Source organism: Solanum stenotomum, chromosome 3, assembly GCF_019186545.1.
Source record: "Solanum stenotomum isolate F172 chromosome 3, ASM1918654v1, whole genome shotgun sequence".
Classification (NCBI taxonomy): domain Eukaryota; kingdom Viridiplantae; phylum Streptophyta; class Magnoliopsida; order Solanales; family Solanaceae; genus Solanum; species Solanum stenotomum.
In genome coordinates, this window is record NC_064284.1 from 20,373,009 (window position 1) to 20,389,578 (window position 16,570).

The following is a 16,570-nucleotide window of genomic DNA, read 5'->3' on the forward strand; positions in this document are numbered from 1 at the left end:
TTATGGGTTGTTATGCATTTATATTTTTATATTTTTTCGCGAATTTTGTAGGAAAAAATACAAATTCAAATTGATATGTATCAAAATGAGTACATATTAGGAGGAGAGATGAGCGAGATCGAGAGAGGTAGGAGAAAGGATTGTATTTTGTATTTATTTTGTATTGTATTCTGAATTTATTTAGTGCATAACTGTTTTGTATTTTGTATTATGTATCAATTGTATTCGAAATACAACGAATACAACATATTAGGAGGAGAGATGAGCGAGATCGAGAGAGGTAGGAGAAAGGATTGTATTTTGTATTTATTTTGTATTGTATTCTGAATTTATTTAGTGCATAACTGTTTTGTATTATGTATNATTTATCTTTTCTCAGCTTACCAACAGAGTTGTCAATTTATGAAAATATTGATAAATAAATGGTGTGTTTGGTATGGCCAATTTTTTCATGTTTGAAAAATGTTTTCCGAATCATCTCATTTTCCTCAAATTTAAGGAAAATGACTTCCCTTCAAAAATTGAGGAAAACATTTCTGAAACTATACTTCATTCTTTAATTTATTTTTTCTCACCCTACCCATACCCCTATCATAACAATGCAAAAACTAATTCCATTCTAAAAAATAAGATAGCTTTGGAACATAATAGTATAGTTTTTATTTGTAAGTGAAGGTACATGTTGCATATGGAGAACAAAAAAGATATACACATTACATAGGGACAATGAGTAGAGGCTTTTCTTTCTGTAGAGTAACACCAAACTTGTCTTCCATATCTAACTGCATTGGATCCTCACCATTAGGAAGTAACCATTCAAAGTAATGGATCAAACTAGCTAAAATCAAGTGAATTTCTTGTCTAGCAAAACCTAAGCCAGGGCATATTCTCTTCCCTGCACCAAATGGTATGAACTCAAAATCCTGACCCTAGAAGTCCACCTTGGAATCAAGAAATCACTCTGGCCTGAAAGATAATGCATCTTCCCATATGTTGGAGTCAAGCCCTATTGCGTAAACATTCACAAACAACTTCGAGTTCTTTGGGATGGTGGAATTCATAATCTTACACGTCTCAGGAGCACGACGAGGAATCAAGAAGGGAGTAGGCGGATGGATTCTCAATGTCTCCTTGACAATAGCAGCTAAATATAGAAGTTCACTGATGTTTGATTGTGTGATTATATCATTTTCCCTGAATTTACTTGTAAGCTCAGCCTGAAGTTTGTGCATAGCATCCTTGTTCCTCAGCAATTTTGTCATTGCCCATTCAATTGTTGAGGTTGTGGTGTCAGAACCCGCACCCATTAATTCCTGAAATTCAAGAACAAGATTGTGTCATGTCAGCCTCAATTAGTTTTGCCTAAAAATTTCACTTCTATTTGAAACCAGAGTATATTGGTTCTAAAAAATTGAGATATTACTGTCACTAAGATATTGATCTATAAATCTGAGAATCCATTATCAATCATGACATCCAAAAAATCCGAGCTATGACGGCTAATTGCGTGCCTTTTTTCCTTGACAATTTCACTCCAGATGTTGATCAATCGACTCTGATATATTTCCGTCTGCTTTCTCAATCCTTGCAGATCCAGAGCCTCAAATAAATGATAGAAATCTGATATATTTAGCATAGCTCCCAATTCTATAAATTTTCTAAAAACACATTGGATCTCGCTGGTGTTTCTTTCATAATCCAAATCACATAAATCTTTTGAAAAGAAAAGGTTCCCTAACTCTACTCTTACTCTTTATTCAACTTCAAAGCTTAAGTCTTAAAACAAAGTTTACACATTTATAAAAGACTTCTTAAAATATGGTTCACGCCGAATTATGGACTTGAGCGACTCAATGCAAGGTTTTCAATAACCATAGATAGAACTCACTACTTGGAACTTAAGAACTTCAATGATACTACTCATTTAAAGAATACTCAACTCAAAGGGTTCAAGCAGATTTATAAGTATGAACTTCTTAACTCAAGAACTCAATGATACTTCTCAAAAGGGCTTAGGAACTCAACACTTAAAGGCTTAAAACTTGAAGATACCATTTCTCTGAAAGATGCTCAACTTACGAAGTTCATGCGGAATTATGGGCATGAAACAACTCGACTCGATGATCTACATAACAACATGGACTCAGGTATACGACTCTTCTCATTCTTTTACTTACTTTCTCAGAACTTAGTTCAAATCGATAGTTGATCTCAAAGGATTCACAATTGAACTCAAAGGCTTTCTTGAACTCTACTCTTAACTTTCTCTTGAATGTGAATTATGAATTCAAGAGTTTTGGTTCATGATATGAAGGATCTTATGATGACAAAGTAGATTCATGAATACATTTTCCTCATCCTCGTACTCACTTGCTCAAGTGTTGAAAACAAGTTACTAGTAATTGTAGAAGACTCCTCAAAAAGACTCTAAAGGACCTTATCAAAAAGGTTTGAAACAACTCTCAAACTTGACTCTCAACTCTACCTTGAATTTGATTTATGAATTCAAGGTTATGATCATGTTAGGAATGAATTTACGTGCTTAGAAGTACCTTAGAGTAGTTAGAATCGAAAAGGAGTGAAGGTGCACTTTAAACGAACTCAAACGGGACAACCAACGACAAACTGGATGGGGCAGGCGACCCTGGCGCTATGGGTGGCACGGAGCGCCAGCCCCTAAACTTCAGAGGGGGTTTGGGGCGCTCTGGCAGGCGCATCGCGCCAGGCCCCAACCCAGAAAATTCAGCAAGTTTCTTTTCTCGTTTTCTCACCCTATTTCTCCTAGAATCGAATGGTTTTCTTCCCCAATCACTTAGAATTGATTTCTTAAAATAAGTACACTCTAATCTACTCAATACATCCCTTAGAACACTCACTTTGATCTCAAGAAACCATCCAAAACCCAACCCAACCCAACAAGATTTAGAATGAACTTTAAGAACACCTATCAAGAACTCAAATCTTTCAACTTTAAGAATGAAATTTGCGTTGAAAATAACATGTTTGGCGTGTGGGTGAATAAACCCAACACTATGGAAGCTTGCATACCTCTTAGGGATTAAACCCATGGCGAAAATCCGCAACAAGATGCAAGAATCTCGACGAACGCTTGATCCTCTCCTCTTTTCTCCTCTTTTCTCTTTTTCTTTTCTCTTCTTCTTTCCTCTCAACTAAAACCCTAGGATAATTTTAGGATTATAAAACTGAACCTAATAGGATTAGACCCTTAAAACCTTACTAAAAACGAATTAAATCTGATTGGGTAATGAAAAGACCAAAATACCCCTCTAAAACCTGGTTTTTACTTTCCTTAACTGGCCAGCCTAACTTCAAAATACCATATCTCACTCATCCGACCTCAAAACTTAGCAAACTCGGCGGCGTTGGAAAGATAATTCAAAGGTATTTCCTACGGTATCTGGTAGCACACCTAACTCATCTTGAGCTAGGATTTATAGTCGTTTGAAGTCGATCCAAAACTCATACTTAGCTTAACTTGCAAAATTTCAGATTTTTTCTATATCCAATTTAGTTCTTTTTCGAACTTAAGGTGCTACATCTAGTAACCTTAACACTTAAGAAAATTTTTAATTCCTTGGCAAAATCTCACTCGCTACGAAGAACGGTTCGAGTCTTAGTTCGAAAAATTTTCTGGGGTGTTCAAATAGATACTAAATAAATTGAAAATTAGTTGTTGTTTACCAAGTGTAAAATATATAGTATCAGATATTTTGTATCTGATGGTTATATTGTATCAGCAGTATTGGTGTATAAGATACAATTTGTAACAAGATACTATATAATAAACTATATATATTAGAACAATAATTAAAATTGAAATACAATTTTTGACAAAAACAGTTGTTAAATAATAATTACTTAGAATTATTGTGATGAAACGGGAAGGAATATTACAAAATATTAATTAACGTATCTTCAATACAATAAAACATAACTATTCTACATTAATCATTCCACCTTCTACTGGTGTAGTGTAGCCACTCTTCGGCCTTGTAGGATCATCATTATCACTAACATATCCCGCCTTGAACTTGTCCATACCATACTTCCATAATAGTGTTTTGAGTACTTACCTTCGATACAATTCTCTTCACTTTTGATACAATAACAGTTAATAAACAAATTCGCAAAAAATTAATGTATCTGGAAAACAACTGCATATTTCATAGAGGATACTTAATAAAAAAAATAAGAAATTATTTATCATCAGATTAAAAAAAAAAACAGGGGATATATATATGATAAAAATTGCATACCATGGGTAATGTTGGTCGTTTAATGGGAGGGGCAACCTTTCTACCCCTTTTCTTTGGGGTTTTCAGATCTATTGAAGTAGATGCATGTACTTCTTTTACCGATTTTCTCTTGCTAGACTTTGATTTGTCATGACTATCGGGTCATGCAACCTTTTAGAACTCAATTCTTTGTTGTTAGGATCTTCTGAATAAAAAATTAGAGATTTGTTAGATGTTAGATGCATAATGCAAGAGCCAAAACGATTGAAACACAATAAAAGAAAAAAAAGGCGCAAATCACAATGGGGAAGATGAGAAAACCTAATTTGAACTCTGAATCCGGTTGAATAGTGCTAGGATTCTTTTGAAATTCAAAATTATTTGAATTTGATAACTGAAATTGTAATGGGAGAGATTGAGGGTGAAAATTAGGGAATGGGAAACGTCTGATTTGGCTTTCAATTAATAAAGTATCCGGTTAAGTTGAATTGGGGGAAAATAAGGGATTTTTGTATTTTAATAAAAGAGTAGGGAAATATTGAGAATATGTAAAGTAATGTTGTGCACTTAAGTAATTTGTCCAATTACGCTAGATGGGCCAAATGGAATTGCTTAGTTGAGTTATGAGGCCCAATACTACTCGCGCAGAAAGTGATTAGTGTTTCTCCAATCTCAGTTATTAGGCAATGCTAAGGATTGGCAGCCTATAATTTTCAAAAACTAGAAATCAAATTTTAAGAGATTTTGAAGATACTTCCTTTCTTTTCTTTCTTCCCACAAACTCTAGCATAATACTTTCATATCGAGCCTATCAAATCATATAAAGTCCACCAAATTCGGATAACTCATACTACACTCTATTCAATACTATTCTTAAATATTCTACCAAATCGATACGTAAGTCCAGTAATACATTCGGCATACAATCATTTCACAATCAGAAATACACTCATTTCACAATCAGTAACATCCTTTAATTTCTAAAAAATAAGATAGCTTTGGAGCATAATAGTACAGTTTTTATTTGTAAGTGAAGGTACATGTTGCATATGGAGGCATATTACATAGGGACAATAAATAGAGGCTTTTCTTTCTGTAAAGTAACACCAAACTTTTCTTCCATATCTAACTGCATTGGATCCTCATCATTGGGTAGTGACCACTTAAAATGATGGGTCAAACTAGCTAAAATCAAGTGAACTTCTTGTATAGCAAAACCTAAGCCAGGGCATATTCTCCTCCCTGCACCAAATGGTATGAACTCAAAATCTTGACCCCTGAAGTCCACCTTGGAGTCAAGAAATCGCTCTGGCCTGAAAGATAATGCATCTTCCCATGTATTGGAGTCACGCCCTATTGCGTAAGCATTCACAAACAACTTCGAGTTCTTTGGGATGGTGTAATTCATAATCTTACACGTCTCAGGAGCACGACGAGGAATCAAGAAGGGAGTAGGCGAATGGAGTCTCAATGTCTCCTTGACACAAGCAGCCAAATATGGAAGTTCACTGATGTTTGATTCTGTGATAGTATCATTTTCCCCAAATTTACTTGTAAGCTCAGCCTGAAGTTTGTGCATAGCGCCATTGTTCCTTAGCAACTCTGTCATTGCCCATTCAATTGTTGAGGTTGTGGTGTCAGAACCCGCACCCATTAATTCCTGAAATTTAAGAACAAGATTGCGTCATGTCAGCCTCAATTAATTTTGACTAAAAATTTCACATCTACTTCATCAAATTTTGTCGGGTTGATTCCTCAGATTGTCACTTAACTAATAGTGTTATCAATTTGAGACAATAACTATTAATTGAGTCACCGTCTGAGAAATCAACTCTCCTATTTGAAACCAGAGTAAATTGGTTCTAAAAAACTAGAGATATTACTGTCACTAAGATATTGATCTGTAAATCTGAGAATCCACTATCAATCATGACATCCAAAAAATCCGAGCTATGACGGCTAATTGCCTGCCTTTTTTCCTTGACAATTTCACTCCAGATGTTGATCAATCGACTCTGATATATTTTTGTCTGCTTTCCCAATCCCTGCAGATCCAGAGCCTCAACTAAAGGATAGAAATCTGATATATTTGGCATAGCTCCCAATTCTATAAATTTTCTAAAAACACGTTTGATCTCACTGGTGTTTCTTTCATAATCCAAATCACATACTAAATCTTTTGAAAAGAAAAGGTTCCCTAACGTGTTTAAAATGGTACCAAACAGAATTTCAGAAATCTTCACAGTTTCCCCTTTCTTAGACCTAAGAAAATGTATCATTTCCGACACTTTTTTCTCCCTCAGAGCAGCCTGTGACTCTACCGCTTTGGGTGAGAACAAATGTGTTCGACAAAATGCCCGCAAGAACTTCCAGTGATTGCTCAAATCACTGGAAAAGACAATTGAGTGTTGATCAATAACAGAGAGTTCATATGGAACAACACTGGGCGGAGACCGGGCTGATAGAAGACGATCTTGAGTCTTGAGGATTTCAGCTGCAGTATCAGGGGATGAAGCTACCACAACCAGTTGAGTTCCCAGCTTGACAGAAATCAATGGCCCATGAGTTTGGGCAAATTTTGCCAGTGAAATATGGGGTTTTTTCCCCATTTGGAGAATATTTCCTAACACAGGCCATGGTCGAGGACCTGGTGGAAGATTTCCAGATTTTGGTATGAGTTGTTTAACTATGAGAAACAAGAATGAAATAAAGATAAGAAAGGATGCTGGCAGCATATAATACTCCATTAAATCAACACAAGTATAATGCACAGATATTTCATAATTGGTCAATAGACATATATAACACCAAAATATTCCAAGTTGTCATACTCACCAGCCGCCATATAGGATTTTACCTCCTTTTTTAGAAGAAAACAAGTCAAACTTCTCTTGTAGTATTATTTTAGGGAAAATTACACGGATAAATAAATATATATTAGTTAATTAGCTAATATAACAATGATTTAAATTAATTACTACTCATAGCTTAATTTTAGCTATAATTACGTCATTTCTCTCCTCTCTCTCGCCTCTCTCTCGCCTCTCTCCTCTTTTATACATATACAAATGCAAATTATACATATACATATACAATTATATGACAGATATACAAATACAATTAGACTCTCTCTACCCTCTTGCTCGCGTCTCTCCTCTCTCTCCCAATCTCCCTCGCCTCTCTTTTCCCTCTCCCAATCCTACTTGCCAGATATACAAATATATATGTATATCAGTTACATATATACAATTATTTGACATGTATACATATACAGTTCGACATATATACATATACAATTCGCCTCTCTCCTCTCTCTTCCAATCTCACTCGCATATCTCCTCCCTCTAACATGTAGCTATGAATCGTAATTAACAAACTATAGCTATGAAACATAATTAAGTTATTTTTGAGTGGTTATAAGCGAAAAATCTCTTTATAAGCGCATTAACAACATTTACACTACTGCTATTTTGTTTTATTGTATTAATAATAGTCAAGCAAACAATTCTTTGTATATTCAGCGCTTAACACAAATTTTAAAACTCAGACATGTCGTAAATGTGAATTATTTTGAGTGACTAATATATCAAAAAATTAAAATATTAATAGGAGCTCATCTCTAAAATTTGTAACAGTTTAAAAGAAATTTGAATAGTCAGGGATCGAAATAAAAAAATTAGTTCGTTGAGGAAGATAAACTATTTCGATATATAAATATTATATAAACAATATATATGAATGTATATATACATTATATATACATAACATAACTATTTATACAATTTTGCTATTTATAAAAAAAAATAAGTTCAGTGAGGAAGATGAACTATTTCGATATATAAAATTGATTGTCTTGTGGAATGATTTGACATGACAATATTTCCACATGAAGACATACAACTTTCTTGAGATCAAATTTCATTTGAATCACCTACTATTTCATAATCAATAAACCTTGACATGATTGATCAAAACAAATAATTTGTATCAATATTTGTTTCACTCTAATATTTTCATGATACATAAGTACACCAATTGCACTAAAATGATATTTTCGTTTCATTCTAATGTGACCAAAACTAATCTTTCTTTATATAAAACAATCTCACAATCATAGGGGTACTATTCAATGGAATAGCTTTATAACATTTTAAATCATTCAAGGATTTTTCATATAATGTGTACTGTCTAGCTACACATAATAATCATTTATTATCTTATTCAAGTTTTTCATATATTGTCAAACTAAAAGAAATTTCATTGCATCCACCATAGGAGAACACATCTCCAAACAATACTGTCATGACTTTTGCGAAAAAAATTTATACCCCAAAGACACAAGTTATACTTAATATTTTTACGATTTTACTTGTTGCACAATAAATCATTTATTTTGTACTCCCAGTGACATTATATCTTGGATATAAACTATAGAAAAAAATACTCATATTACATAAGGAACAATGAGTAGAGGCTTTTCTTTCTATAGAGTAACACCAAACTTGTCTTCTATATCTAACTGCATTGGATCCTCACCATTAGGAAGTGACCACTCAAAGTAATGGATCAAGCTAGCTAAAATCAAGTGAATTTCTTCTCTAGCAAAACCTAAGCCAGGGCATATTCTCCTCCCTGCACCAAATGGTATGATCCCAAAATCTTGACCCCTGAAGTCCACATTAAAGTCTAGAAATTGCTCGGGCTTAAAAGATAATGTATCTTCCCAAGTGTTTGAGTCACGCCCTATGGCCCAAGCCTTCACAAACAATTTTGAGTTCTTTGGGATGGTGTAATCCATAATCTTACATGTTTCAAGTGCACGACGAGGAATCAAGAAGGGAGTAGGCGAATGGAGTCTCAATGCCTCCTTGACACAAGCAACCAAATATGGAAGTTTTCTGTGATAATATCATTTTCCCCGAATTTACTTGTAAGCTCCGCCTGAAGTTTGTGCATAGCGCCCTTGTTCCTTAGCAACTTTGTCATTGCCCATTCAGTTGTTGCGGTAGTGGTGTCAGAACCCGCACCTATTAATTCCTGAAATTGAAGAACAAGATTGTGTCATGTCCGTCTCAATCATCTTTTAAAAACAAAACTCATACCTATTTCATCAAATTTGTCTATTAGTTTTAAGAAATTGATTCAAAGGTGATGAAGAAATTACTCTCAATAAGATATTGATTTGTAAATTCGAAAATCCACTATCAATCATGGCATCCAAAATGTCCGAGCTACCACAACTAATTGCCTGCCTTTTTTCCTTTACAATTTCACTCAAGATATTGATCAATTGATTCTGATATACTTGACTCTGCTTTCTCAATTCGTACAAATCTAGAGCCTCAAATAAAGGATATAATTCTGATATATTCAGCATAGCTCCCTATTCTATAAATTTTCTAAAAATATGTTTGATCCCGCTGGTGTTCGTTTCATAATTCAAATCACATAAATCTTTTGAAAAGAAAAGGTTCCCCAACGTGTTTAAAATGGTACAAAACAGAATTTCAGAAATCTTCACAGTTCCCCATTCCTAGACCTAAGAAAATCTATCATTTCCGACACTTTTTTCTCCCTCAGAGCAGTCTGTGACTCGACAGCTTTGGGTGAGAACAAATGTGTTCGACAAAATGCCCACAAGAACTTTCAGTGATTTGAGCAGTGATTTCTCAAATCACTAGAAAAGACAATTGAGTGTTGATCAATAGCAGAGAGCTCATATGTAGAAACTTTGGGCACAGATCGGATCGATAGCAGACGATCTTAAGTCTTGAGGATTTCAGCTGCAGAAGCAGGAGATGAAGCTACCACAACCAGTTGAGTTCCCAACTTGACAGAAATCAATGGGCCATACATTTTGGCAAATTGTGCTAGGGAAATATGAGGGTTTTTCCCCATTTGGAGAATATTTCCTAACACAGGCCATGGTCGAGGACCTGGTGGAAGGTTTTGAGATTTTTGTATGAGTTGTTTAATGATGAGGAAGAAGAATGAAATCAAGAAAAGAAAAGATGTTGGCAGCGTATAGTACTCCATTGACAACTGATAGAATATAGGCGTCCACTAAGAGTCAATGGACCAGGTCCCTTGACACAATAAGAACAGAATGTAAACACAGGCAGTAGTCAGCATCCACTATACGTCAATAGACCAGGTCCCTTGACTCAGCAAGAACAGTAGCTGAAATAAGTGCAGAAAGTAAATAGCTGAAGGTAAAATCTTCATAAGGATTTTACGTGGAAACCTCCTTGCTCAAATGAGTAAAACCACGACCTGTTTCACAGGATTTTCAACTGTTTCACTAATCTTCTTTAAGCAAAAGCGAACCACAGTTACAGCCAACGTGAGAAGAGGTTATTAATCTCACAACCAAGTAATAACTTTATTACTTGAAGAGCCTAATCAGATACCACACTTCCCACTAAGCTATCACCACTAGACAACTTAGACTTCAACTAAGCAACACACAGGTTGCCCACTAAACTACCACCCTCTGGACGATTTAGACTTTGACTAAGCAACAACAATGGTACCCACTAAACCAATCAACCTTAACTGACTTAGACTTTTAGAAACCGAAACAAAAGATCTGAATCTTTTATAGATTAGGAACAGATTTTCAATATAAGCACGAAAGCATAACTCCTAAGACACACTCTGACGCTTGCAGCTCGATCAGGTCCTTGTTGTGCTTGCCGGAGAATACTTCACCAAGATGGTCTTTGCTTGTATGCTTGAGAATTTTCAAGATGCAAAAACCTATAAAATGATAGACACAAAACTCAAACTCAACAAAGATGCTTCAACACTTTATCAGATCCTTTTGTTGAGTAAGAGTATTGTTCTTCCTTGAAGATGGTTTTTTCTTTATAAGCTTGTGAGTTTTTGTTTGCCAAAAATCTTGAGTTTGTGTGTTGGAGAAGAGACTTTATCAAAGTGGACACAAACCCTTAGGACGAGGCTATTGGCTGAGAGCCTGCTGTCATGAAAAGCTGTGCACCAACCACATCAAAGTTGGGAGCTTTTTGACAATTGTCTTTTCGTCCTTTTCTCGTACGCAGACTTTTCGGGACCAGGTCCCTTGCTACATTTTTGCTACTTGAGTTCTTGAAAAAGACTTGCTAGCTTTCTCTTTTTGAATGAATAATGTTGTTTGTTTATTGTTGTATATATCAGTTACCAACACGAGTTTTGACCACTTAAACAAACAACTCCGTCCTCCTTTCCTATGGGTGAAGTACGCTACACATCTCACCAACCAACCTAACAAGACAACTGCAAAGATAGCTTTACAACTGTGCACCACTTTTAATCTGGATGGAGGTACTCTTCTAAGGACCAGGTCCTTGCATTTGTGAGAATCATCAAAACGCCTAGAATATAATATTTTCCCTTTTTTTTTAGGAAGACACACAAATAATACTTATAATGAGTTTATTCATTCATTACTCTTTTTCAACCTGACAAGACAGCTGTAAAGATAGCTTTACAACTGTGCACCACTTTTAATCTGGACGGAGGTACTCTTCCAAGAACCAGGTCCCTGCATTTTTGAGGATCATCAAAACACCTAGAATGTAACATTTCCCCCCTTTTTGATGAAGACACACAAATAATCCTTATGATGAGTTGATTCATTCATTACCCCTTTCATCAGTCTCAATACCAGAGGACCATTTCCTGGATCTGGTCCCTTGTTAGACTCTGCATTTGTGAGGATCATCAAAACACCTAGAATATAACATTTCCCCCCTTTTTGATGATGACACACAAATATTTCTCACATTGAGTTTATTCATTCATTTTCCCTATCGTCAGTCCCAATAATAAGGATCTGGTCCCTCTGATGATTTGCTGCCAACCTTCAGGGCTGCCAATTTTTTTTTTTTACAACCTGGTCCCTATGATTGTTCCTCCAGAAGCCAAGCCTTCAAACAAACTATTTTAGTATCCCTGTTAGCAAGAGCAACTGTCATAACTTTCATATCAAGCCTGAGTTTCTCATGACATAAGGATTAGCAAGATTAAACTTACTCAAAGCCTCTAAGATAAATAGATCAATAATTGAGGAACCATTTCAATTTTTTTCGTCATCATTTAAAAAAAAACCAGACACCTTTCTATTCATAATACTTTGAGTTCTCAGAATGTCAACATTTTCCTTTTGAACACCTTCTTCCTTTTTGCTTGATGAACCTGGTCCCTCTTCACACTCAAAAATTTGTTTATCAAAAAGTTCTCCAGTAAGAACAACGGTTTAAACATTTTGAAGGTTCTTGAGAGAGAGGAGAAAAAAAAGGTGTTGAAATTTTCTGATTATAAGAAGGGAATTTGAATTTTCTAGAGAGATGGAAAGAAATTGGAGTACAAGGGAAGTGGAAGAGTGTATCATATAGAAGGAAGTGTCATCTTGGTATTCAAAAGATGGCACAACGACCAGACATGTGACAATTGCAATGGTTCTCATGCATAATTCAAAATGCAATGTTAAGAGTACTAACCTTCGAGAACGGACCAGGTCCCTCTCTGTAGGTTAAATATGATTGTCTAGATCTGTCCTGACCTCCCTTTTCCTTCATCCATTTTGCCATGTGTGTATACCTACAAAAGGTATGAGACTGAATTTGCTAAAACATATATAACTGAAAAGAAAGGATACCTGCTCCCTTTGCATAGTCATGCGAGGGTTGATTGCTTCAGGCAGGATCCATTCAGTTCAGTTTCAGCATTCCCAACTTCAATTTGTTTATCTTGACCAGGCCTCTCGTCAGAGCTTTTGTGAAGATATCATTGATTTGATCTTATATAATTACAAGCTGATATTTCCTTTCTCAACATGATCCTTTAGAAATTGATGTCTCACATCAATATGCTTAGTCCTTTTATAGAGGACTGAGTTCTTAGCCATAGTGAGAGCACTCGTGATAGTACATAGGAGACGGATAGTCAGAGTAACCACTTTAAGAACTTCACGCTGTTGTTTGATCCATATGAGTTGAGCACACCAACATGCATCTGCTACATACCTCGCCTCAATTGTTGAAAGAGCAACAAAATCTTGCCTTTTATTCCCATGAATGAGATATGATCCCATAAAATGAGTCATTCATGCTCTTTCTATCAGCTTGATACCCAGCATAATCAGTGTCACTATAATATCTTGCACCTAGAAACGACTATAAAGAGTTTAAAATATGAAAGTATTTATTTTTGGAAAGAATAAGGAAATCTGGAAATTTTGTCTAAGTTAAGAAAATTAGTTTTGGCCATTTTCAAACAACCATAACTCCTAGATCAGGATGATTTAGGAGCATCTCTTGATATGGTTGGAAATCCCTTGGAGAGATCGTTCCAACACCACTGAGATTGCATGATTTCGACATCATATGAGTGAGATATGCCTTTCGGAAGTTGGGTTGTTGGATTGAGGAAAGTCCCAATCCGAATTTAAGGAAGGGCAAAGTAGTCTTTTCTCTAATTATTTCCTAATTCATTTTTAGGGATTTATTGGGGAAAAAATAGAACTTAATTCAGTTTTGGGAATACGCTTAGGGCTTGGATAAAGGAGAAAAGAAGAAAGAAAGGGAGAAAAACCAAGATTTCGCCAAGAACGTCAAGCGTTTGAAGTGGAATTCGTCAGGGGTAATCCCTATTATGGTATGTGAGACATTTTAGTGATGGGTTAGTTCACCCACACACCAATTTGTTTCAATTCAGCGATTTTGGGTTGTTTACATGTTAAAAAGTGAAGTTCTTGAAGGACATTGTTGAGTTCTTGATTGGTTGTGTTGTTGAGGTTTCTTGTTGATTTGCTTCATTTTTCTGGGTGGATTTTTGAGTTAGATCTGTTGTAAGTTGAGAGTACTAATGATTTTAAGTGTTTGGGGAAAGAACCATTAGAGTTTAGAGGGTTTAGAGATGAAAAACGGAAAAGAAAAGTCGTCAAACACTTGGGGAGGGGATGGGGCATCGCACCACCCAGGGCGCCCCAAAGCAGTTCCTGAATGTGGAGATCTGGGGCGACGCGCCAGCCAGAGCGCCCCAACATGCTCTCTGAATGTTGAGGGCTGGCACCCCGCGCCACTCAGAGCGCCAGGGACGCCAGTTCTCCCTATTCTTTCCCCACTTTCTCGTACTTATTCCTAAGTGATGTACCTATGTTTCCTAGTCGATTCCAACGCTCTAAAGTACATCTAAACATCATGAAATCATCCATAAACATGAGATCATGGACCTTGAATCCATAATTCAATTCAAGGAAAGTTTAGATCAAAGTCAAGAGAAGTAAGAGTCAAGTCAAGAGAAGTTCTTAGAGTTTTCTAAAAGTCTTTTGCAAACGTTTTAATTTTGTTTTAAGACTTAAGTTTTGAGTTCAGTAATGGGTAAGGTTGAAGTTCATTTCTTCAAAAGTATATGGGGACTAAGTATTTCCAAAGAGATTTAAAATGTTTTCACATTTAAATAAGATCGGAAACTGAGATTTCCAAAGAGGCCTTCGGGCTAATTTTCAGAAAAAAGTAATCGCTTTCTAAATAAAGTTAGAGGGGAAACTTTGATTTCCAAGATAGACTTTGAGCTTTGTTTTTGAGCACTAATCTCAAATCACAGAAGAAATATGTTTTAAAAACATAAGAGCCAGTACATTTTTGGGAGTAGTATTGAGCACCGAATTGGGGGAGCGTTCAAAGAACCCACAACTCCCATAGAACCATATAGACATCATGGGTAGAAAAGGTTCATACTTTTTGGATGAATCTTTTTCAGATTAGACTAGTAGATCCATTAGGCAGTTCAAGTTCTATACCTTTGGCCGGGTATAGGATGCTCTGGTAGCGTGAGGTAGATCGCTGTATCATCACTATAGCTCTTATGTGATAGTTGTCGGTTAGAGAAACTCCCACAAAAGTTATTGTATTTATATATATATCAGTTTATTTGTATTTCTACATACATCTCAAATTTATTGTATCTTTGCATACACACAGAGTTTTTTAAACAACTTTTCTTTATATTGCACTTGTTTTAAATTGCTTTATATTAAAATGAGTCCGTCAGGTTAAGTTGAGTTGAGCCATGTAAGTTATTCAGTTTCTTTCAGATTTCCTTCAAGCCTATGTTTGTTAGCATTCCAACTCGCATACTCGTACATTCAATGTACTGATGTCAGTTGGCCTGCATCTTATTATGATGCAGACACAGGTAACTAGGATCGGCATTCTAGTGCATCGTTGATCCAATGAGCAGTTCAAAGTCAATCGGTGAGCCTCTTTGCATTCCAGAGGACTCTTTTTATTGTTTTCTAGTTTAGTTTTTTTTAAGATGTTGTGGGGTCTGTCCCAATATCCATCTCAGTTGTTGTTAGAGGCTTCATAGACAGTCAAATGTTAGTCCTTTGAGTCTTTTCATTATCATTTCTTATTGTTAAGACTTGGGTTGCCACTTTTGGCCAAGTTGAATGTTTAATCTTTAAAACATTCTTAGTTATTTTATTTTAGTTCAGTTAAGTTCATTTATCATTATAGATATGAATTTTGTCTTCCGCTGAGTTAAGTAAGCCAGACCAAGGGTTTGCTTGGGGCCAGCAATGGTATTCGAGTGCCAGTCCCTCACAGGGTGTGTAGGCTCGGGGCGTGACAAACTTGGTATCATATCTCAGAGTTCAAGTTTCCTAGGGAGCCTATGAAGCCGTGTCTGTGGGGTCCTTATTATCGGTGTGAAGCATGCCACATCTATAATTAGGAGGCTATAACATTTTGGAACTATCTCACTTCTTTCACACTCTTTTCGTGCGTTAAAGTTTATCTCTAAAAAGTTTTATCTCTAATTCGTGCTTGCGCGTGTTTTCAGATAACCATGCCTCCACGAAGAGCAGTTAGAAGTTGTCCACCTAGGATCAATATTGAAGAGCTAGAGTTACCTAATGCATCTGAAGTGCAACCGCAAGGAGAGGTCTGTAATGCTGAGTTTAGAGAGGCTATAATGATGCTTAGCCAAGTTGTCACCAATCAGGTTGGGCAGAAGAGAGGGGCTCGGCAAGAAAATGCCGAAACTTCAAGGATTCATGAGTTCTTGAGGTTGAATCCCCCAAGTTTCACCGGTTTGAGCACTGCAGAGGACCTAGAGAATTTCATTGAAGAACTGAAAAAGGTGTTCGATGTGATGCATGTTGTTGATACTGTAAGAGTTGAGCTAGCTGCATATCAGATGAAGAATGTTGCTAGGACCTGGTTTGATCAGTGGAAAAGGGGTAGAGCTGAGGATGCACCACCTGTGAGTTGAGCCTGTTTTGAAGAGGTTTTCTTGGGGCATTTCTT

General features: G+C 36.0%; 1 protein-coding gene and 1 pseudogene across 1 annotated transcript; both read right to left on the reverse strand.

Annotated features, from left to right (window-relative positions):
- Positions 1-636: 636 nt before the first annotated feature.
- On the reverse strand, positions 637-10,292 carry LOC125859365 (probable (S)-N-methylcoclaurine 3'-hydroxylase isozyme 2; annotated as a pseudogene).
- LOC125859363 (probable (S)-N-methylcoclaurine 3'-hydroxylase isozyme 2) lies at positions 5,179-7,030 on the reverse strand. The gene is made up of 2 exons (XM_049539096.1): positions 6,140-7,030; positions 5,179-5,916 (listed from the first exon to the last, which is right to left on the reverse strand). Exons 1-2 carry the CDS (start codon positions 7,001-7,003, stop codon positions 5,317-5,319), a joined length of 1,464 nt encoding a protein of 487 aa, XP_049395053.1. The 5' UTR covers positions 7,004-7,030; the 3' UTR covers positions 5,179-5,316.
- Positions 10,293-16,570: the final 6,278 nt, after the last annotated feature.